This window comes from Cyprinodon tularosa, unplaced genomic scaffold (assembly GCF_016077235.1).
Source record: "Cyprinodon tularosa strain WSP-4 unplaced genomic scaffold, ASM1607723v1 ctg707, whole genome shotgun sequence".
Lineage (NCBI taxonomy): Eukaryota > Metazoa > Chordata > Actinopteri > Cyprinodontiformes > Cyprinodontidae > Cyprinodon > Cyprinodon tularosa.
In genome coordinates this window covers 7,876-32,130 of record NW_024039460.1, presented here as the reverse complement: position 1 = coordinate 32,130, position 24,255 = coordinate 7,876, and the positions used below count along the sequence as shown (strand labels likewise).

Genomic DNA, 24,255 nt, shown 5'->3' with positions numbered 1-24,255 from the left:
TAGGTCCTCTGGATCTGGGAGGCCGCCAGGTGGCGGCCCTTGAGGGGGGGGCAGTGTCATGGTGTCTGTGTGTGGCTGAGACTACAGGTTTCCAATCAGATCTCCAATTGGAGGGCGTGCCAACCCGACAGGTGATCCACCTGTTTCTCATCTGGTGCAGCTCTTATAAGGAGCAGCTGGACTACCCTTCACCGCCTGATTGTCCGACTAAGTTGGTAACTTCAAGCCTCACTCCCTGAGTAAAACTCTCCCAGAGATCTTTATCAGAACCGTCAGGTTGTTGCTGACTTACCTGTGCTCCAGCTCATCCAGCTGTCTTTTTCCTCCAGGCTCCGCTGTCACTCCGTCTGCCTGCCCGCTCTCCACCGTTTGGTCTCCAGCCCACCTTTGCAATCCACAAGCCCCCTCCGGGATCGGCTCATCTTCTGAAACAAAGCAGCAGAAGCAGCTGATCAGTCTGAACCCATCTTGGATTCTGTTTTCAGAACAATAAAGAGATTGATCCTTTGAATCCTGCTTGTGGTTTCCTGCATGTGGGTCAGAAAAATCCCCTCGATCATGACAAATTCTGACTTTAATATCAGGATTTTTTTCAGTGGCCTAAATCCCCTTCCGTACTATATCAACCTTTTAGAAAGTAATAATAATAAACAGGTTAACAAAGAACCCAAACAACCCCCATTCCAAAGGAGCAGAACCATTCGTCCGGCTCAATTTGTATGTTTTCTAATCCAAAACAAGGCTTTGTTTTTGGTCCACCCTGTAAAGCCTCAAATTCAACCATAATTGACTGACTTTGAATTTCAAAACCTGGATGCAAAGTGAAACGTCTTCAAACTTGGAAACGAAGTCCAGTGGATTGTTTTTATTTATTTATTTATTTTTTATTTTTTTTTATTTTACTTTTTTGGAATGACTATAACCTGGATGACTGAGAACCTTTACTAGCAATAATAATAAGGAAACTCTGTGGAATGAAAAACATTTTTCCAAACTGTTGATGATTAGTTTATGTGGATTGAATAAATATGGAATTATGTAACATGAGCGCATTATATATATATATATATATATATATATATATATATATATATATATATATATATATATATATATAATATAAAAAGTAGAATAACTACAGGGGACCAAAATAATATAAGCTGATGCAGATAAAATATAGTTAAACAAAAATTATGAAATACCATTTTTTTAAGTTCTACGCCTGACCAATAGGGGTAGTGTCAACGTTATTCGGCGCTGTGCAATCCTCTTGTCCCCTGCAGCACTAACAGCTAAAATGGCGTCGGAAAATGGTTCGGAAACCCAAGATGATAAAAAAGCTCTTATACAAGAAACATCTGAAGAGGAGGCACAACAACAGGGTGAAACAGTGCTGTGTAACAAGGAATCAAAACTAACGCTTTATCACTGGACCCAGTCCTTTAATTCCCAGAAGGTGAGTCGGTGTCATAGTTTCAGCACCACACCTCAATGGACAGCTCCCGGTTTATTTATTTACAACTGCAAAACGGGGAATCAGAACACATTAATGTTGTTTTCACATGTTTGTTTATAAAACCTTTACACATTTGTAGGGGTTTGAGGTTTCTGATGGTGCTTTCGATCATTATTAAGGTACGTCTGGCCATAGCGGAGAAGGGTTTGCGCTGTGAGGAGTACGATGTGAGCCTCCCTCTCAGTGAACACAACGAGCCGTGGTTCATGCGTCTGAACCCAGCGGGTGAGGTGCCGGTCCTGGTCCACAACGACAATGTCATCTGCGATCCGACACAGATCATGGACTATCTGGAGGAAAACTTTAACACTGGTAGGGCGTCAGTGCGTTTGGACATTACCCCTTGAACCTTTCACATGTTTTGATATCTCCAGTAACTCCTTTTGGATGCCATTCGTTAGACTTATTTCAATACATAAACGTGCAAACCATCTTCAGTGTGTGTGCTTTGTAGATTTATCAATTGAAATCTTGTTCGTTGGAAATGTGTTGCTTTGATCTAAACCTTATTATTGTAAAAAGCATCGGAACTTGATGCTGCAATCACATTGTGTCACAGTGGGGATGATGCGTTCAGATCAGAAGGAATCTAGAGTTGGTAAAAGAGACATATTTTGGTATCATCTCATCAGAGCATCTGTTTTTGCTTATTTTTTTTGCTATCCATTACATTGCTTGTAGAAAACTAAATAGTGGATATCCTGTGGCTTTCTTTCATCCATGAGTTACCAATTTTGTAATATTTGTATAAATTAGTTTACTCTGGATTTTTTTCAAGAGAAACAGTAAAATTGGCAGAATATTTATTGAACATCACAAATGAAAACAAATACGTGAAAAGTTTGGAAAGAAGTCCATATTTTTTCCTTCCTCTTCCAAATTACTGCATCTTGTTGTAATATGTAAAATCCCCCAAAAATATAATAAAGTACATAATCTGACAGAAATTAACTCAGGCAGAGCATATAAAGTACTCTCATTTTCAAACAAAATGTGTAATGCAGAAAATGAGAGATGGGAAATCTGTTGTTAGAAGTTTCTGCCAATTTTAGTTAATTCATTTTTTTCTGCCAAGTTTAGTTTAGAACTGCATGTATATATTTTTTTATTTACTTTTAATTTTTGTCTTGGTTTGTATTCATCCAAAGATTTGCTTTAAGATTCTGCACTGCAAATGGACAAAATCTGGTAAGTATATTATATATAAAAAAAGAAAAACATATGTTTAAACTTTAAAGTTTTAAAACATTGAATATTATCAATGTATCATTCTCAAATATGTAGTCTTTTAGATACAGTCATAGGAAAAAAGAAGTTTAATTCTTAAATTTAATGAAAAAATGTCTCATCCAGGTAGTGTTATTAAAAAAAAACTTGATCTCATGATCTAAAAGCCCGACTAAGAATATGTAAATTTTTAAAATCCAGGTCAGTTCAATTAATAAAATACCAAACAAGGAAAAACATCAGGAAAAATATGTTTTTCTCTAAAAGGAATGTGACAGCAGGGCTTACAGTAGTAGAGATGTCGGACTGTAATGGTAGGTAAAGAAACAACAGAGCACATCTGAACAAACCATATCAGCACATGAAGGGCTCACGGTTTCTTGAGTTGACCAAAAAATGTCCTTGTGTTCTAATTGTGCACGTTGTCTGTGCACAATGTTTATAACAGACTGACCCAAACAAGCGAAGTAAGGTTGTACCAAAACTCAAAATCAAATGAAAGACCTCAATGTGATTATAATGCAGTGACAAGACAAGAGATATGCAGAACCATAACTGTTAATCAAAGCAAAGAAGAATGTGCTAAAATTTACCACAATAATTTAAGATTCAGAAAACACAACTTTAACGTCTGGTACTTCACAAGCTTTGAAATCGGAAGGTATACTTACTTTTTTCATGAGTATTTATGAAACTTCTATTTTGATGATTGGAAATCTTTTATATCTTTTTTGAAAAATTTCTGTTTTAATGCCAGTGTTTTTCATGTTTCCGTGACCTGTGTATCTCCAGAGGGAACTCCCAGGTTGGTTCCTGAAGAGGGCAGCAGGTACTATCTTAGGGTGCAGCACTACAGGGAGCTGCTGGACTCACTGCCGATGGATGCATATACACACGGCTGTATCCTCCATCCACAGATCACTGCTGACTCCCACATACCAACATATGCTGCTGCATCAATAAGAAGTAAGGCTGCCTGAGATCTCAACATTTGAAAGCTTACTTCTGATACATGCATTTAGTTTATTTTTAAATGAATTATTGTACCGCCTACTTAGATCTAAAGCTGAATTATACAATTATATTAAAACTGGTCTCTACAAAAGATTTTTTTTTCTTTCTATTAATTAAAGAGATAAGGGGTGGGATATATAAAATATCTAATGAAGCAGATGTTTGAAATGCTTTATAATTCCATTTGTAATAAGAGGTAATCTAACAAATTCATCACTGACAAGAATGTTGAATTATTAGTTGTTTTTAATGATTTGTTAATTATTTGACCAGAATTTAACCAGGGTGAGTGGTGGCCTAGTGGTTAGGGCAGAGGGCTTTGAATCCTGAGGTTGTGAGTTTGATCCCCCACTCTGGCTCCCTGAGCAAAACCATTAACTGCTCACTGGGTGCCGCACAATGGCAGCCCACTGCTTCCCAAGGGGATGGGTTAAATGCAGGGAATTCATTTTTGTTGCTCTGTACTTGTTTTATTTTCCCTAATTATTTGAACTTTAACTCAAATTTTCTAGCAAGTTGAAACCACCATTACTAAATTTGTGATGCCCTCAGCAAGGTTACGGACTATTTCTGACTGGTGTTTAGAATAGCTCCATTCTTAGATTTTTTCCCCCAAAATATATTTGTTCAAATTTTAGCAATTTAAACAAACATCTTGAACAATATACAAAATATAATCACAGCAATAGTTACGTTACTGTTCAAGTCAAAATAAAATACAGACAACAAATTGCCTCACACTACATTTGTTCCAATGCAACTGATCACATTTCATGCTTAGCCTCTTATACTGAGAATTAAATTTGACAGTATATGTCCTCCAATAAATTGTCTTTGGGAACTGGGGTTCACATGTTCTGCAATCACTTGCACCATTTTTTGAGATATTCAGAGTCTTAACATAATTATTGAAGTAGTTCGAAATAGATTCAAACAGGTCCTGTTTGTCCTTTAATATATACATGATTTTTTCCAGAGGTAGGACAGATAACATCTGCTGCAGCCATTGGTTTATGCTCGGTCTGTGAGTCTTTTTCCAAAACATTGATATACATCTCTTCGCATTAAGCAAATTTAAGTTTATAAACACTCATTAATTTTTTGTGTAAATATGTTTCTCAGGGAATAATCCAAACACAAACAACCTTGGCTCAAAAATTATTTGTTTGGGAATTATGTTTTCTATAGCACCTTTTACTTCTTTCCAAAACTGTATAATTTCTCTACAATGCCACATAAAGTGGGCCAGAGTCCCTTTATCCCCTGTGCATTTTGGACATACATCAGGTATCTCCCTGTTATACCTATTGAGGTCTCTGGTGGTATGTAAATTCGCATTTGCCATTTATATTGAATCATTTTAAGAGATGTATTAATAGAGCTGGTGTGGGCCAGTTTACATGCTGTCTACCAATCTTCCTCTGTTAACTCAATCGGTAGATCTTTTTTCCAAGCCTTAAGTCTATCATAAGATCCTTCTGAAATTTGTAACATCATTAAGTTATAAAACTCTGTTGTGATACCTTTTTTCAAACTGTCCTTTGTTAACATTCTTTCTAAAGTTGAGATGGCAGGCTTCTTCAACTTATTATTTTGATTTGTTCTTATGAAGTTTCTGAGTAGAAGATATTTAAAGAAATGTTTCTTATCCATATGAAATTTATGCTGTAGATCTTGAAAGTTCATTCGTATGTCTGAGTCTGGTACATAAAGATTCTGAATCATTTGAAGTCCTTTGTCTGTCCAGAATTTGAATGTTGGATCAGTTCTTCCAGGTAAAAAAAACTGGTTACCCCACACCGGGCTGAACAAAGACTGGCAATTAGTTTCATTTAAAATTATTTTTACATCTCTCCATACTCTTATCATATTTTTAAGAAATAGATTTTTAGTATATTTCAGAAGCTTTGATATTGAATTTGAATAAAAATATGAAGGGAGAGTTAAATTTAAATCTTGAGTTTCTATATCAATCCAATGTGGAAAATGATTACTGTAATAGAACATCATATACCTCAACTGCACAGCATACATGTAGTAATACAAGTGAAAATTTGGGCACTTCAGGCTTCCTGGGTCATAAGGGAGATATAGTAGAGACAAACGGAGTCTGGACTTCTTATACATAGAGTACCTTTGGCAATATATTCATTTTTATTATATTTATTCTTCCAATCATAGATACTGGTAGTGGTATCCATCTTTCAAATGAACTATCATAGTTAAAAAAAAAATAGAATAGAGGCTTGAACTATCCTACAAACCTAATGTTGTCCTTTTTCTCTTCCTTACCCAAGTTGAATGAATGTTTGTAACTGTTGTACTCCTTGAAACAATACATGGGACACTGTTTTATCATCAAAATTTTATAAAAAAAAAAAAAAATTTGGTTTGCTTTATCTGCAGCTTACAGTAAAACAGAATCAGAACACGATGCTTCCACTGTTATAATTGACTAATAGTTCTGTGTTCCTTGCTAAGAAAGCTTTATCTTGTCTTTTCTCATCTCATCTTATGAACAAAATGTTTCCCAGAAGGAATTAATTTTACCTATAAGGCTGCAAATTGTAGAGCATTAATGTGCTGATTTATTATCTTCTCTTGGTTTATGCCCTCATTTAATAAATCAAAACTTGCCTCAGTGTGGATAGTGACAGTGATGTTCCATAAAGCCTGAGTTCATTTTTCTCTAACAGGCTAAATGACATTCATTCCATTTTGAAATGGGATTTATGCATCTTTAAGACTCTATATATAAAACCTTCACACAGTGGTAGCATGAAGAAATCCACAAATCTTTTTTATTATTATTATTTTGTGAAGTGCTAGGTTCCATTTCCCTTTAACCCCATCCCCCAAAACTGGTTCTAATGCATGATTAAAGACCTATTATGAGTGTATGCATATTATCAGAAATGTATTTTAACAGGCTGTATGTTTAACATCAAAATAACTGATTTTTCACTTAGATCTCAGGAATGCCTTATGATGTCTGTCCCTGTTTGTTGTTGGCAGCACAGATTGGAAATACACAGACAGAGCTGGCGAAACTGGCTGAGCAGAACCCAGAGCTCAAAGATGCTTACATAGCAAAACAGAGGCGTTTGAAAGTAAGTTGGGATAACGATGTTAGCAAAGTGCCAAATGTGTGAAAGTACAATTTTGAGTCATAATTTCACTAAATATCTGTGCTGCTATGGTTCGCTTTGGAGATGTCTGCAGGCCTACACTCAAATTTTTATTTATGTTATTTAAAACATGTAACAATTTAATTTAGAATTTGCTGAGGTATGATTTGCCAAATGTCCCTAGGTCAAATAACCATATTTGCTTACAATTATGTTTGGTAAAAGTTTTATTTTTATTATACCTAATAATCTGAATAAAAAAATAGCTATAAGCCTTAATGTGAGGGCATTATGACATGGCATTATCAGGGTTTTTCAGTCAGACTGATCATTTGAGCCCACTTTTGTCAATATGTGTTGTTTTTTGTAGTCGAAGTTGTTTGACCATGATAACCTGAAGTATCTTAAGAAGCTTCTGGATGAACTGGAAAGCGTAATGGACCAGGTGGAAACAGAGTTGCAAAGGAGGGTGGAGGAAACACCAGGTCTGTCATAGCCCCCCCACCCTCCATAAGTGATATTTGGGATAATTTTCCATAATACTAAAATATTTTTGTCTTCCTCTATCTACCAGAGGAAGGAAAACCTTCATGGCTGTGTGGAGACTTCTTCAGCATGGCCGACGTCTCTCTGGCTGTCACATTGCACCGACTGAAGTTCCTGGGGCTCTCCCGGCGCTACTGGGGCAATGGCAACCGTGTCAATGTAGAAACATACTACGAGCGAGTTGTCGAGCGGCCAGCCTTCACGAGGGTGCTGGGTCACGTCAACAACATCTTGATCTCGGCTGTTCTTCCTGTCGCGTTCCGAGTAGCCAAAAGGAATGCTCCGGTTATAGTTGGCACAACTCTGCTGGTCGGCTTTCTTGGGGGAGCCACGTACCTTGCCTTTCTCTACATGAAGAAGAGGCTTAGTCCCTTCAGTTGAAGGAGATTGAGAAGATTTTGAGCAAAACTGATTGAAACGGTCATTGATCATTGAACAAAGATCTGTTATGTGTGACTGGACTAATCAACTCCATTCTGTCTGTGGCCTACTGTAGCAAAAGTACTTTCACTTATTCTTGATCACTGCTGCTTCAATGGATGCACTTATGATTTGAATCATGCTTATAAGTTCATTCACATAACTAAACTATCCAAGGGGAATATAATGTGATAAGAATATTCACTTTCAGAGGTATGTAGGTCTCGCTGTTTCTGGCTTTCAAAGGTTCTACTGACCTTCCTTTGCAGCCAACATGGCGACACGTTTACTGTACCTTTAAGCCTGGCAAACCTTACAGTAGGAAGTTGTAGTTGTGTTATATTCAACATAGATTTTCCAAGCTGATCTTGTGATTGAAGAGCAATTAAAACATTTTAAACAAGCAACTGAAACTTCACCTTTAAAGGTTTAAATGGATCCATTTAATTTAAAAACAAGAAGACAACCAACTCTATTTTTTAATATGATATAAGGTCATTTTAAAGAGTTATACATGTTTAACCATATGTTCAGAGGTATGGTTGTCTGTTTGGTTGATGTTGAATTTTGCATGGTAGGGAATTTAAAAAGAAACCTCCCTGAAAGTCTACAGCGTGGGAAGGCCTAGCATTGCATTCTCTGTTGTAGGAAAATGTTTCCAACAGATGGCTTCATACAAACAGCAGTAGGAAAAAAAATCCTTGTTGATGTTCCGGTCTTGCATATGTTTTTAGGGCCTAGCTTACATATTTACAGTATCATATCCAATAGATGTGTCTAAAAAATAAACTAAAAACTTCCAAACAACTCATTTGTTTTAGCTGTATTTATTTATCCCTGATTACAAATGTATTCCTCATTATTTATTCATGTCCTACAGGTTTTTTTTTTTTTTTTTTTTAACCACATGTTGGATTTAAAGTGGTTTGGAAAATGTTCATCGCGATGCTCACATCACATTTTAAAAGCTTTTGGAACTATAACTACCATAATATTGTTTGCACATATGACTGTCTACAACTGCTTATCTATTTGATTCACAGGAGGGCTGCGGTCTCCCTCTGCCAAACATTGGACAATGGTTGTGTTACACCCTCAACAGGTTTCCTGGCTCTTACAGGGTAGAGCAGAGATGCAGAGTACATGCAACTATGCACCACTTTCATACTATAGGTTGGCTTAAGAAGGCCAACATACCTGATGCTCCCTTTGCCTCCACCTTCCACCCATCTGTCTCTAAATGTAAGGCAGCTGGAGAAATTGAACACCTCAGGCCCTGCTGGTGTCAGCCTCAGAGTCCTGAAGGCCTGTGCATGGCAGCTTTGTAGGATTCCACAACTCTTCTTGAAACTTAGCCTGGCCCAGGCGACGGTACCAAAGAAAATTTGCCAACATTCCTCAGTGACCTTATGTTGCCCTGAAAACCCAGACCATAAACATCCTAGAGACACTCTTGTTGGTCCACCTGAGCAAGCAAACAAGCAACTACCACAGTTTGTGAGACTGAACAGTTAAGGGTGTAATAACATGGCCTGCTACTAGACAGTACTTTCACCATTTCTTTTTACTCTGTACACCTTCTGTTTCTAGTACAGGACAGAGTCCTGTCATTTGCAAAAAAACTCAGATGACTCTGCAGACGGGTGAATCAAAGGACTGCCTTGTGGCAGGGTGTGGAAACAATCTTCTTAACTGAATCTGAATAAAACAAGGGGGCTGATTTGAGAAAGAACACAAGAACAGGTTAAAAAAAATAATTTTATGGCATAAGAAGTAATTAATCGGATTACTTGTGATTAATTGATTATGGAAATAATCGTCAACTAATTCAGTAATCGATTAATCATTAAATGGAGTATAGAGACTCTAAAACATGTCTTTAGCTATCAGAGCGAACCACCTAGAGCAATTATACCAAAATTGTAAAAAAAATATATGAAACTTTTGCATTTATGATAAAAAGAAAAAGTCTTTTTCACCCGTCAATACGCTCTATCCAGCCTCCTCAAGTGGAAAGATTTCATTTTTACCTGGTTTGATTTCATAAAAAGTCTTTTTTAAGGAACTTTTAGCTATCTGATTGTTAATAGATTAATCCAAAAAAGAATTGACAGATTAAACATTAGTTGCAGCCCTAATAAGAAGTGGATGTTGGGGAGGAGTATAAATACCCCTGTGTTCATTTAGACTGCAGACTGGACTACAAGAAGGAACAGAGTAGATACAATTTTAGATATTTTGTTTATTCATTAGAGGGACAGTGCATACTATTCAATATAGCAGGGTTCACAAGAAGGGCCATTTTTCACCTGCAGTCCCTAAAGAGATGGAAAAAGAACATAAGAGCTAGAAGCTAAAATGTACATAAGAGACAAACAGAACAAGCTTCAGACAAATATATGCAAGGTGGCAGCAGGGGCAGTGATAGCGGGTCTAATTGTATTTAAATGTTGACAAATATGGATATTGACCAACCATTTCTTTAGCTATATATTAAATATATTATACTTATTTAGAAGATTAGATCATAAAGTGTTTTGCACCAAAATGCCTCATATCTTCTACAAAGTCTGTTGTTAAGTGTGTGATCTCTTCTGCCATTATCTGTTGGAGAAACAGGTTCAGAACAAATGTCTTCAAAAAGCTTTACAATGTAATAAAGAATACCAGCACTCTTCTAGGAACTCCTCTAAAGCATCTGAAAATAATTTTAAAAATAATTCATTATAAAATGAAAAATCATTATGTACAAAGCTTAGCATCCTGGCTAAAGAGTTTTTTTGAGTAATAGATTACAGTATGCACAAATTAACGCACAAAGTCACAAACAAAGTAAAATGTGGTCTTTCTAAAGGCTAAGTGCTAGGACCTAAATTATTTAAACTTTATTCAGATGATATTTTTACAGTATTCAGTATTTTAAAGTTTATAATGTTTGGTGACGATGCAAACTTCATCTTTTCCTGAAAAAAATATGGATGAAATAATAGAAGAAAAAGAGTTAGCTGAGTTGAAAATATGGTTTGATTACAATAAGTTGTCGTTAAATGAAATCGAAACGGTTCATGGGACAACATTTTTAGTGATTATAATCAACGGTAAACTTAGTTGAAGCCTTACATAGAATATATTAGAAATAAAGTTGCTAAAACTATTTCAATACTGTCAAAAAATAAAATATTTAATAAATGTCAAAGGTTTGCACATTACATATTCCTCTTTGGTTATGACTTATTTGTCTTATTGCTCAGAAATCTGGGAAATGCAAGTAAAACAACCATAGATATATTAGTTAAATTGTTGTTTCCTGTGTTAATGTGGACAAAATAAAGTGACTGATTGATCGATCGATCATTCACAGCCAACTGAGCCCATTGTAAATAAAACGTTTCTGGTTTTCATCTATAAAAGCAAAAAAAAACTAAAATCCTGTATTGTTTTTGTACTGCTTAGCAACGTGCTGATCTGTCACTTTAAATGCCAGTAAAATACATTTAGATTTGAGGCTGTAATGTTAAAAAAAATGGAAAACAGTATGAGTAAAAACTTCTGCAAAGCCCTGCACAGTATGTCAACATTTACGGTCATCTGTTTTCCCAGTCAGAGCCCACACGCCAACACAATGACATTCAACATGTGCTCAGCTTTTATTCAGATTCCTCTTCACGTGAGCTCAGCCTTAATAAAAACAGACACAGGGAGTTTTCAACAAACTCTGGCCTTTTTGTTTTTCTGTGTCCAAGGAGTTGCTGTGGGGTGGGGGATTGCTGTTGGATGGGGAGGGGGGTTGTCAAAGGAAATTCCAGACACGTGTTGAAGCCACATGAGATTTGAGAGCTAAAAGAAACAAAAAAACAACTTAACATTAGCTCATACTATTAGCATTGGCAAGGCATACAGTACTGTTTTATTTTGCAACTAAAATATGCCATTCTTGTTCTGGAGCCACGTCACAGAGGCCTGATTTAGTTAAAGGGGGGAAAGTAATGAATACAGTTTCACACAAAAGCCACTTAGTTCTCTAATAGGCCTACATTTACAGTTTGAAATCCCATAATCCAGCTAGTAAGGTGCGAAAAAAAGTAATAGAAAATTGATCCACTAGAGGGAAACATTTCCTCACGCAACACTTCTAGTAGAAGCATAAGATGAAAATAAATTTTTTTTCAAGCTCAAAGTTTTAAACTTTTAAGTTTTAAACTTAAAACAAATTCTCATGTAAGCAAGACAAATAAATTTACATTGTTAGAGCAAAGATGCCAAAAGAAGATTTGAAGCACTAATAGTTTAAATACAAAATACATTTAGTGACAATAATGGGGCTGCACAGTGTTGCAGTGGGGGCGCTGTTGCCTTGCAGCAAAAAGGTTCTGGGTTCAATTCCTGACCTGGGGTCTTTCTGCATGGAGTTTGCATGTTCTCCGCTTGCATATGTGGGTTCTCTCCTAGTACTCCGGCTTCCTCCCACAGTGCATTAACAATACTGTTAGGTTAATTGGCATCTTGTCCTTAGGTGTGAGTGTGTGTTTGCATGGTTTTGCATCTTTGTGTTGCCCTCGATGCAACCTGTTTAGGGTGTATCCCGCCTTTTGTCTGTAGAATGCTGATGATAAGGAACAGCACCACTGTGACCCTAATGTAAAAGCAGACAAAGAAGTATGGATGAATAATAAGGATGTGGTTCTTGTCTTTTTGCTTTCTTTCTTTCCTTTTTGCTAACTTTCTTTCTTGATTTTTTGCTTTCTTTCCCTTTTGCTTTTATACTTTCTTGCCTTCTGCTTGTTTTGTGTCTTTCTTGCTTTTTTGTTTCATTCAATATTGCCTTTTGTTTTATTTATTTCTTGCATTTTTGCTTCCTTTCTTTTTTGTATTTTGCTTTTCTTCTTGCTTTTTTGCTTTCTTTTCTCTTTGCCTTTATACTTTCTTGCCTTTTTGCTTGTTTTCTCTCTTTCTTGATTTTTTTGTTACTTTCAATATTGCCTTTTGTTTTATTTCTTTCTTGCATTTTTGTTTTCATTCTTTCTTGTTTTTTTTACTTTCTTCTTTCTTGCATTTTGGCTTGCTTTCTTACTTTTAACCTTTATCTACAAAGAAAGTCTAACTGGAAGAAGTTCAAACTTCACTAAAAGTACTTGTAATCAAAACATTAGATTCAAATAATAAAAGCAAATAAAATATGAACTACAAACAGGAGCAAGTTTCACAGGAACATTTTAATTTTTTGGTTTTATTGTTTTTGCTATATTCCAGGGGAATCAGTGTGGATAGCTACAGATCCTGCTTTATAGTATTTCAAGTTGACAGAACACAGTAAGAAAATTCTTTTATCCAAGTTGTGATTGCAATGATGAGAGAATGAAGGGTATATGATATGAAATAGGGTTGATATAGCAGTCAAAGAGACGTTTCCAAAACAGCTTTCATTCTTCTTTGCTTATTTTGTTTAAAATGAATATAAAGGAAAGATTACCTGAGTAAACGCAAATACGGAAAAAAAGCTTCCTCAGAAAGCTGTATGTTACAGAGGCATGACAAAGTTTTTTAGAAAAGTAACTGCCACCTGTGGGCAAAACACAAAACTGCAGCAGTCTCCTCCTGGTTCTCACAGGTCATGCTAGTACTTGAAAAGTTTTTCTTATAGCTTTTTACAACTTACATGGAGGTGCCATTGGTTTTTGAGTTCAAGTGGAACAAAATTCCTCTTATATATAATGCTTTTGTTTAAAATTTACACACTTGACATAACACCTGCAGAAACACTGCAGGAACTTCTGACTCAAAGTACATAGAAGTACATTTTTCAGTAAAAACATTGAAACTGTATCTCTTAAAATAATTTGCACCGACGTGATGGAAGCAGCTACCATTGTGTGTGATGACTGGCTGTAAATGTTTCTAACAGTCACTTAATGCACAAGAATATTGGTCTGAGTCAAAGAAGTTGTTTCCTTTGTAAACACCAAGAGGAATTACTTATGTGTAATTGTGGTAGAATGGAGACTCCTGAAAAAGTTCAACACTATTTCATGCTTTCTCTAATAAAAAAGGCTCTGGATTGTGGTGTTGTTCCTGGCACTTTTTCGAACCCCTAAAGTATGTCATTGCATCTTTTGTGGCTTTACATGATTTTTTTTTGCCTACTTGATGTTGTCACAAACGTTCCATTTAAAAGCTTTCCTAATTCAACAGTTCAGGCAGTAATCAGCATGAAAAAAGGAAGTCAACCCAAAACAACTTGCTTTTTCTGACCTTCCAACCAAAAGGAGAAGTCACAAAGGTGATTTTCATACAGATCTTTGATTTTGAACAAACAAGTCTTTTGGTACTTCCGGATGTCTTTAATGTGCTTATGGGCATGTTAGTTTGAGGAGAAGGAATAAGCTCTTTCTGCAGTGAACTTAACTCTGTGTAAAAAGAGACATCACGCAGCTGGCTGAGGACACTGATGATGTGGCATTGAATTACGTCTTTACCAATCCTTCTGTGCCAGCTGTGCTGCAGAAGTAGGCCAACTAAAACATTATTTATGCTCCCTAACCTTTTTGGTGGATCTTAGAAATGGTGACTGGCATGCAGTCAGACCACAAAAGCACATCAGAAATGCTCATCTTTTCTACTGTTAAAATAAAGCAGTCTGCATCATCAGCTTTCCATTTTTCCTCTGTTGCTCCGTCATCCAACAGTTTACTTTTCTCTAACCACAACACCGTTCCCTTTGCCTCTCTTGGCAGAAAGTGTACATCAGAAGGTGAAGTAGAGCAGGTGTTTGTTTTTGAAATGGATAGTTGCATGGAAACCCCCAGCAGACAAACACACGCCTCAGCATGGACAGATGGAGTCTTGTATAGTGACTTACAGGTGCTGGTCATAAAATTAGAATATCATGAAAAAGTAGATTGATTTCAGTAATTCCATTTAAAAAGTGAAACTTGTATATTATATTCATACATTACATACAAACTCATATATTTCAGATGTTTATTTTGTTTAATTTTGATGATTACAAATGACAACAAATGAAAATCTCAAATTCATCATATCAGAAAATTAGAATATTGTGAAAAGGTTCAAAATTGATGGCCCCTGGTGCCACACTCTAATCAGCTAATTAACTCAAACCACCTGCAAAAGCCTTTAAATGGTCTTTCAGTCTAGTTCTATAGGCTACACAATCATGGGGAAGACTGCTGACTTGACAGTTGTCAAAAAGACGACCATCGACACCTTGCACAAGGAGGGCAAGACACAAAAGGTCATCGCTAAAGAGGCTGGCTGTTCACAGAGCTCAGTGTCCAAGCACATTAATAGAGAGGCGAAGGGAAGGAAAAGATGTGGTCGAAAAAAGTGTACAAGCAAGAGAGATAACCGCACCCTGGAGAGGATTGTGAAACAAAACCCATTCAAAAATGTGGGGGAGATTCACAAAGAGTGGACTGCAGCTGGAGTGAGTGCTTCAAGAACCACCACACACAGACGTATGAAAGACATGGGTTTCTGCTGTCGCATTCCTTGTGTCAAGCCACTCTTGAACCACAGACAGCGTCAGAAGCGTCTTGCCTGGGCTAAAGAGAAACAGGACTGGACTGCTGGTGAGTGGTCCAAAGTCATGTTCTCTGATGAAAGTAAATTTTGCATTTCCTTTGGAAATCAAGGTCCCAGAGTCTGGAGGAAAAGAAGAGAGGCACTTCATCCACGTTGCTTGAAGTCCAGTGTAAAGTTTCCACAGTCAGTGATGGTTTGGGGTGCCATGTCATCTGCTGGTGTTGGTCCATTGTGTTTTCTGAGGTCCAGGGTCAACGCAGCCACATACCAGGAAGTTTTAGAGCACTTCATGCTTCCTGCAGCTGACCAACTTTTTGGAGATGCAGATTTCATTTTCCAACAGGACTTGGCACCTGCACACAGTGCCAAAGCTACCAGTACCTGGTTGAAGGACCATGGTATCCCTGTTCTTAATTGGCCAGCAAACTCTCCTGACCTTAACCCCATAGAAAATCTATGGGGTATTGTGAAGAAGAAGATGCAATACACCAGACCCAACAATTCAGAAGAGCTAAAAGCCACTATTAGAGCAACCTGGGCTATCATAACACCTGAGCAGTGCCACAGACTGATCGACTCCATGCCACGCCGCATTGCTGCAGTAATACAGGCCAAAGGAGGCCCAACTAAATACTGAGTGCTGTACATGCTCATACTTTTCATGTTCATACTTTTCAGTTGGCCAACATTTCTATAAATCCTTTGTTTTTATTGGTCATCAGTAATATTCTAATCTCAAAGTCAGGTGCTTCTTATTATGCTTCTATCATTGGTTATTGTTTGTAGTGACAGTTTGCAGTTGACTTTCTGTAGCAACAAAGGAACACACACTGGACAGGTCACTAATACATTTCTGGATACCACACAGAGAAGCAGGACAAAAAAAGATCTTGCACACACTCACTCTTAAGTATGCCGTCAAGGGATCTCTTACCCTAAGATTTATATTTTTGGATTGTGGAGGAGAGCATTGGAACCTAGAAAAAACATGCATGGATGGAAAGAAAATGCGAACTTTATAAGGGTGTCAAAGCCAGGTTCTTCTGGCTTTGAAGATCCACCCAAAAACACAATTAAGGGGGAAACAGGAACATCAATATCTTTCATGCTATTCATATCTATAAAATAGGACGTATATACATTTTCTCTCTTCACTTTTACTTGTTGTTTTAGTGCATTTTGCTATGGTTGAAGGAGAATTTCTCAGTGAATTTGAACTCTCTAACACAGCAGCAAGTGGACTGTTGTGTGACCATGTTTGAGTTGTGTTGGATGTTCACAGACAGACAGGCTGGGTAAATAGAAGCCCCCTCAACAGTCAGCCTGCGGCCAACTCGATGCAGTTCTCACAAAGTCAGCTGAGTTAGTGAGGTTTTCAAAAGTTTAATTAGAAAACTTGTATAGCTGGTAGTTTAGTGAGAAAATAAGAGCTCAATGTTAGAATCAGAGGAAAATGGTGATATAAACTGAACTAATGATAAATCAAGGTGTCATAGTGCACAGATCTTAAACCAGACTTGTTTCTCGTCTTTGGACTAACTTTATAGATCAAAGAGGGCAAATATCCAAATCTTGCTGGCTTGATTGAAAAGGTGTTCTAGGAAAAGCACCAGCCTCTTCCTGAAAGCACCCGCCTTTCAGACTGTCTGTGATATACTGTTTGCCAAGTGGATAGAGGTGAGATCTCATGTTGTTGACATTACTGTAGGAATGACCCTTTGCCGACTCATCCTTCCCAGTGGTGGCACTGGATTATGATTAAATCCAGTGCCACCATTCATCCCTGTATGTGCTCCTCAAATATTTAAACTTAGCCTGTATAAATACTGTAGAGTTTCAGAGGTGATACCCATTGGGAGTGGCACAAATCTCTTTAGTTGGCTTGATACAGCTGTGCTGAACTCACCGTTTTTTTGTTTGGAACACACTATTAACCAAAATGTGAGTTTTGATCAAAAATTGTCAAATTAATGAGTTACAACTATCTTGAGGGTGTGAAGAACCTCAGTATACTAGGGAACTATGGATGGACTGTCATTTAATTGGGGAATATTTCTGCTACTGCAAATCAATCGGGCATCAAGGTCTTTAATCAAGTAACTTACAAGGTACATTTGCCTGAGGTGTTAAGAAACCTTTTTATAAAGACAGAGATTAAATTAAACTCAAATCAGTTTATATATAAAGCTCCAATTCACAACACATTTACACTCATCTCAAGTTACTTTACAGAGACAATTCAACCAGATCATACTTGTTCAAAGTCTTTTTATCTAAGGAAAAACAGCTGATTGCATCAACTCATTGACTTGAGGGCAATCCCTCACACCAAGCATACTTGTAGTGATAGTGGAGAGGAAAATCCCTCCTTTAACATGAAGTAACCTCCAGCAGAACCAGGCTCTGTGTGAGCAACCATCTACTGAGAAAGACAGGCACACAGCCAGGCATACGAGCTCCAAGCCTTTGTTGACATTACTTAGCCTCAGAGCTTTTGTTTAATCTAATCCTTGTTTGTTTCCCTTTGTCTTGATGGGATACACCTTCTATCTAACCCACAACAGCCTGGGTAATGTTCTTACTGAGTGCACACAAATGTGGACTTTTTGGTGGCTCTGGTGAAGGCCTGCGGAAACAGGGACATTTCCTGATTGATAAAAGCATGTCATCAGGTAAGGGGAACATTGTTGTTGTCTGGACAACCTTATCCATCTTATCCATCTATAATTGCTACGACCCGATATATCTTCTAGATGTCTCCTCTAAGAGCTGGTGGTAGCTCCACCTCTCATTCAACCACAAACCCTGCCACCACTGCAGGCACCACCAGGTCCAGTCCTGCATTCACACCGGAGGTTCCATTTCAATGATAACTCAAGGTTCCAGAACCAGTGCCAGAACTCTTCTGTTTTCCTTTGCCTGTGCCAATCTTTCAGCCTGTGCCAAAGAACAAACTCCTTTCCGTGATTGACTCTTATGTCTACGGTGTGCCTTTAAAATAAATACATTTCCATAAAGATTATAGTTACAGTAGATATATGCAATGTGAAATATTTCCACAAGTAAACAATTGACTTCTCTATAGTCTCTGATGCTCCTGTGTCCCACCTCCTAGTTGTCAGTTTGATTAAGCCTCAAATCTGGGTTTTTAAAAAGCATCAGGAGTCCAATGTGGAAAGGAAATGTAGGTTAACGCAATTTCCTTTTAACGTTGTTAATTTCTTTTAATGCGTGGTTAATCGAAATGCTTCTGTACTTTTTGGACCGAAACAGTTCCACCCTGTCCACTTTTTGCCCACCTCTCCCACTCGGCATGCCCAGGGCAGCTGTTGGTTATCGTTCATCAGCACTGGCTGAGGGAGAGATACAGGACAAATCTTACATTTTATTTTATTGTTGTAGACAAATATGCAGCATAGAATCACTTCACATGTAGTTATTTGCTATTGAACAACACTACTTCTCTGTAAAAAGGAAAAAAATAATAAGTGCAGAAACAACAACAAAGGAAACAACAAAGACAAAACACAACCAACCCAGCGGCCAGCAACCATCCTCTGGTGGAGAATCTATAGAACTCGAAAGAACACAGAGCCAAAGAAACATATGAGTTTTCTCTGTAAAGCAAGGTGATTTTTATGTTTTTAGGGATTTTCAGTAAATAATTAAAGATGATAACAGCACAAAACATAAGTCTTATTCTAAAAGCACTTTATAGAATGGTCCTAGTTCTGTGACACTCTACCTTTTCCTCAGTGAAAGAAAATGTATAAACTCTTCTATAGCATGTTTTTGATAATTATTACATTTTGTATTGTTTCAGTTATCCTAAACATATATTTGCTTAAAATAAGCATGTTTGACCCGCCTTCTCAAAAAAAAAAAAAGTGCACATGCATAGGGCTGAACCCTCTCTCGAGAAGGAATGCCTAATGCATGCTAGAGCATGCATGAGCCCATTTCTCCTCGTGCACCCTCTGTTGGAAAGTTGCTGTTTGCATCACTCATACAAGCTTACTTTCCAAAAGAAGATTTGCAATTTTTCCACTATCTCATACTCACCACTGGTAAGTGAAAATGGGGATGAGCACATAGAACACCCTTACGTAAACATATCACTACAATGACTTACAATTAGGAGGACCACTTATTTTATTTATCCACCTGTAAAAAGAACATCCTCCACTATACCTTTAAACATTAAATTTGATTGACAGGCCTGCTTGCAATGGAACTTAATGTGTTATCCCAAATGACAGGAATTTAGTAATTGTTCTATGCTGACATTTTCCAAAGGTTTATATACTAAGTGGGCCTTGTGGTGGGAGTGATGACCCTAAGCTACTACTTATGGCACCACCCCTGTTCTACCTCACAGACTGTTTAGTTAAAGGTAATCACAGCGAACTCTCTGCTACAGCCTATTTTTAGGATTGCGCTGGCAATCAGAACCTTCTTTCAAGAATATAATATAATCATTTCTTTTGAGTTTGATTTCAATTGCCTTCCTTTTTGCTGTAGATGTGATATTAATGAGCATTTTCCTCTGACAACAAAAAATACTGCCACACTTGCTGCTTGAAGTGATAAAAATCAGCTGAGTTGCACAGTTTGATTTCCATAGTCAACTTGTCCTCTTTGACCTGGGTAAAGCAACACAAAAACACAGTCTGACTTTTGTTGGTAGCTAAGAGGTTTTCCCCATGGGAATTGTGGGGACAGTTGGAGGGGGATTTGTGCTTTCTGTTTCTGTAAAGATCTTTTTGTTACAATTGTTCTGTACGAGGCCCATGTGAGCAGCAATGATCACTTGTTACCTTTGATCCTGAATACTTTGAAGAAGTAATTTAGTTCTTTAAATGTGCACTTTTCTTCAAAGAGTGTTCTATTTACAGAGAGGGGTCAAAGCTGGAGTGCTCTCACTGGTGTGTTACAAATTCCATCTCTCCGATGAAAACCAACAAGAAAGAAAATATGCTTTACTTGCAGGACATTTATTTTGGAGAAATTTTCAGAACTTTGACTGTTACTTCTGCTCTTTTTGCTGTGCAAAATGTTGCTTGTCTTGATTAAATTGTATTATTTACAATGAACATCTTAAAAATATTTCCAGTGAGATTTTTTGCCTCACAGAATAATTACAAGAGTATGCTAGTTTACAGGCAAGAATATGCCAGGTATAATGTAAGTAAAACAAAAAATAGTTGGTGTGACTTGTTTTTATTCTTTAATGAGTGCGAAATACAGAAATCAAATATTGCAACTACAAATGGATGCAATGCATGCATGCTAAATGATAAAATATACGCCTAGCAATGATCTACGCTAAAGACTCAGAAGCAACAACAGCCTATCCTAATGATTGCCATTATGTCACCAAAAGACCTTTATGGCAATGAAACTACAACAAAACATTAACTTAAATGTTTGTAATGGTATTAAAGTGGATTTTCTCTCAGAAATTAAGTGTTGCGATTAATCTAAAATGACTTAATTGATGGCTGGCATTCTTGCCCTTATGGATCTCTACAAATCCACTTTGCCTTCTGTCGAAAGTGGATTGGCTACTTGTTTGTCAACCAAACATTTTGCGTATGTGTCGCCAGTACCTTAATTACGTAGGCTCCAAGCATTACTCGTGCTGTTTGGGTAGTGGTCCGCCATTATGCCGAAGCATGAAGTACTCCTACACTTGTCTGCTGCTTTTTTTTTTTGGTATTTGTTCAGTCTAAAATACAAACTTTAGCATCAATGGCCAAAAAGAATCCTGACAAACCTAACCCAAAAAAAAGCCTTTTTTTCAATGTGTAAAAAAGGAGAGAAAATACGAGACAAAAGACCCAGCTAAGTGTGTGTTTTTGAGATTCCTTTCAGAGATACAGTAGCATGCCCTGAAGGAGCAATGAAAACGAATGTTTTGGTTGCAAAACTTCTGCTGGACAGGTAAATTACTTTTAATTCTGGGAAGTACTGTACTTATAGCAGCAGCAGCGAGAAAACACCAACAAAATGTAAATATAACTTGCACTGATAATGCGGCCGGAGATCTCTTCTTCTTATGGAGATTTCCTGCTGACTTGGTGCATCCTGGTACATTTCTGCCTCTGGAACATTGCTGGTGAAATACAAAATTACCATTAGAAATGTCTCCACTATAGAGGACCTTTGCGAAGGAGGGGGCACTGACACAAGCTCATGATTAAAAAACACACAAACAGCCGTTAGACATATCTTCCACCAAAGAATCCTCTTTCCTGACTTTAAATGGTATAGAGGAAGATCTTTTATTTCTTGGTGGATCATCTAAATAAGTGGTCCTCCTAATTGTCAATCATTCTGGTGATATGTTAATGTAAGGCCTTCCTACGTGCTCATTCAGTTAGCTATCTTTTTCTGCGTATGCACACTTTCAGGCGTATATCTGCAGTTAGCTACGGTTTCAGTCATTAAAGCTCACCTTTCTCAGTGCGGTTAATTGGAAATGGCCGAGGGTTGTGAGAAAAAAAGTGTCTATGAAATGTATGAGAAAAAAAGAAAGGCCTTAGAAGAAGCATATATATATCAGAATGCTTTGCATAGAGAGCTCTCCTAGCAAATCATTATGGGATTTGTTGTCACAGTGGCCCATTGTCATAGGCTGTCGCTACCCGACAGCGGTGACTAATAACAAAGATGGCGCAGGCACCGCGCAGTCCAGAAGGAGTTACGTGACCAACAGTTGGCAAAAAGCAATGATCATCTATTCAAACGGTAATTACCCGAGTTAGCAATAAAGTCTACTATATAGTTCGGACACAGTACGCTTGTATGAGCTATGGAAACAGCAACTTTTAAGTGTGCATGAGGAGAAATGGGCTCATACAGGGCTGTGCATATGCATTTTTTTTAAGTGGAGATGCTGGGTCTTTTAAAAAAAACACGAAAATCCTCCACAATACCTTTAATACCTTTTATATCCAATACTTTTTCCTTTTTTTTTTTGCAGTGGGATATTAGAATTTGATAATCTGAAACAATTAAGCAGGATGAAAAGAAAGCAGTCAGAGAAAAGTAATGGAGCAAATCTAAGATACAAACTTGCAGCAACCATAACAGCATCTCATTGCCAAAAAGAGAATCATGATCTGATAAATGCGAGTGAGATCACCATTTTCCTTACTTTTGAGAAACTTGCCTCTTACTTCTAACTCAAATAGCATTCCAAACTTTTACAAACAGGGTTGTCTGAACTCTAAAACCACCTAAATTGTAGAGGTCAATGGAAACGATCCAGTACGCTCAAAGGATTGTGTTCTAAATCTGAGCCAACATGTCAACATCAGAATCTTATTAGTGAAACACTTGAAAAACGTGTGTATACATGACATCAGTTTATACAAATTTGAGAGAGACATGAAAACATTTGTGGATTATCTCTAAGCAGTGAGCAGGACAACAGGTGAAACTATATATGGTATTCTAGGCAGGCTCTGGAAAGCAGATTAAGCATTGGCAGGATTTGTGAAGCCTCCTGCCAAGCACAATACTCAACCTAATGAGAAACAGTTGTTTCAGAATGAATAATCCACCAAACCACACACAAGTTAAACACAAACATAGGAGGTAACATACAATTTACTCTACATCATTAACACTGATTTTATTTGGTGGACTTGGCTCACAGCCAGAGAAATATTCCCCCTGAAACACATTCTATAAAATTCAAGGTCTGTCTGTTTCATAAATGTCTGAAAGGTGACACTCATGAGGTGGAAAAAAAATTGAGGAAACTAAATGTTTCAAAGGTAATAAAGTCTGCTAAGCAAGCCAACTGCTTCCCAGTTTTCTCGCTTTATGGCTGAATTATAATAAACCCTTTCAGCTCTTGATTACTTTTCAGTTAACATAAGATATTGCTGCTGAAAGAGTAAATGAACAAACAGAATGTTTCCTGAATAAAACCTGCAAAGTAAAACAAGTCTTCCACAGGAAACAAAGACGCATTTACCCATTCCTGTTTGCTTTGTTTTTTCGAAGCTTATTTTTTATTTTTAAGCTCATTTTAAAAGAGAAACACAGAGGAGGCCTTAGGTGAAAATAAATGGGTCAAAGTTTCTTGTTGGGTCATGCATCTCAGCAGTATTTCATTGCTACAAAGGGGGTACTGTTAGCAAAGGCCTTTATTGACATGACTTTATCCATGACGGATTACAGCGCTGTTTTCTTTGAGTAGCTTGAATCCATTAACACCAGCACAGCGGAGAGTGTTTCACCTCAAAATCTTTGATGTCCTTGATCTATAAATTATATTCTATAAAATGATTGGAAATTGATCAAAAAAGAAAAGAATATTTATCTATGTATCTGAATCTCTATTAGTCACAGCAGAAGCTGATGCTCTCCCTCATGGATTCCATAAAAGGAAATACACTGTTAGATTACATAAACCAGGAGTGCGTAAAAGAAAAGAAAAATGCACTATTAAGTTACATAAAGCATGTTCATTGCACAATTCACAACTAATCTAGTAATCAGAGTCACAGAAAAGGAATGCATTTCAAACGTGCATCAAATTTCAATATATCTTTACAATAGGTTCATAACGTCACATACAGATTTCTTCTCTAGCAGCCTAAAAAAAACATTACCATCAGTGTGTGAGTGTGTGCGTGAATGGGTGAATGGCTGAATGTAGTGTAAAGCGCTTTGCTCCTGACTTAAAAACATGCTATAATCTATGAGTACAGGGCATAGTAGATAATTTGTTTATAACTAGTATATAGATAATGTATCATAGAATTATAAAGTATGTATAATTTGCTTTTCTGATATCTAGTAGTGCATATAGAATGCTTATTTTTAAGTATGTATACATATATATAT

The 24,255-nt window shown here is 37.1% G+C and overlaps 1 protein-coding gene across 2 annotated transcripts; it reads left to right on the top strand.

Moving 5' to 3' along the window:
* The first annotated feature begins 1,283 nt into the window (after window positions 1-1,283).
* gdap1 (ganglioside induced differentiation associated protein 1) lies at window positions 1,284-8,660 on the top strand. 2 transcript variants are annotated; one of them, XM_038268664.1, is made up of 6 exons: window positions 1,284-1,456; window positions 1,636-1,828; window positions 3,536-3,709; window positions 6,773-6,867; window positions 7,256-7,370; window positions 7,460-8,660. In XM_038268664.1, the coding sequence occupies exons 1-6, from the start codon at window positions 1,298-1,300 to the stop codon at window positions 7,810-7,812; spliced, it is 1,089 nt and encodes a 362-aa protein (XP_038124592.1). In that variant the 5' UTR covers window positions 1,284-1,297; the 3' UTR covers window positions 7,813-8,660. The 2 variants fall into 2 exon arrangements, with proteins under 2 accessions (XP_038124592.1, XP_038124593.1); XM_038268665.1 differs by lacking the exon at window positions 1,284-1,456 and adding an exon at window positions 2,665-2,704 and having other exon boundaries at window positions 1,639-1,828.
* The last annotated feature ends 15,595 nt before the right edge of the window (window positions 8,661-24,255 follow it).

Coding starts and splice junctions, on each gene's coding strand:
- gdap1 (XM_038268664.1), top strand. CDS start 1,298: ATGGCGTCGGAAAATGGTTCGGAAACCCAAGATGATAAAAAAGCTCTT. Junction 1,829..3,535: donor GGAGGAAAACTTTAACACTG/GTAGGGCGTCAG, acceptor GTGTATCTCCAG/AGGGAACTCCCAGGTTGGTT. Junction 6,868..7,255: donor CAAAACAGAGGCGTTTGAAA/GTAAGTTGGGAT, acceptor TGTTTTTTGTAG/TCGAAGTTGTTTGACCATGA.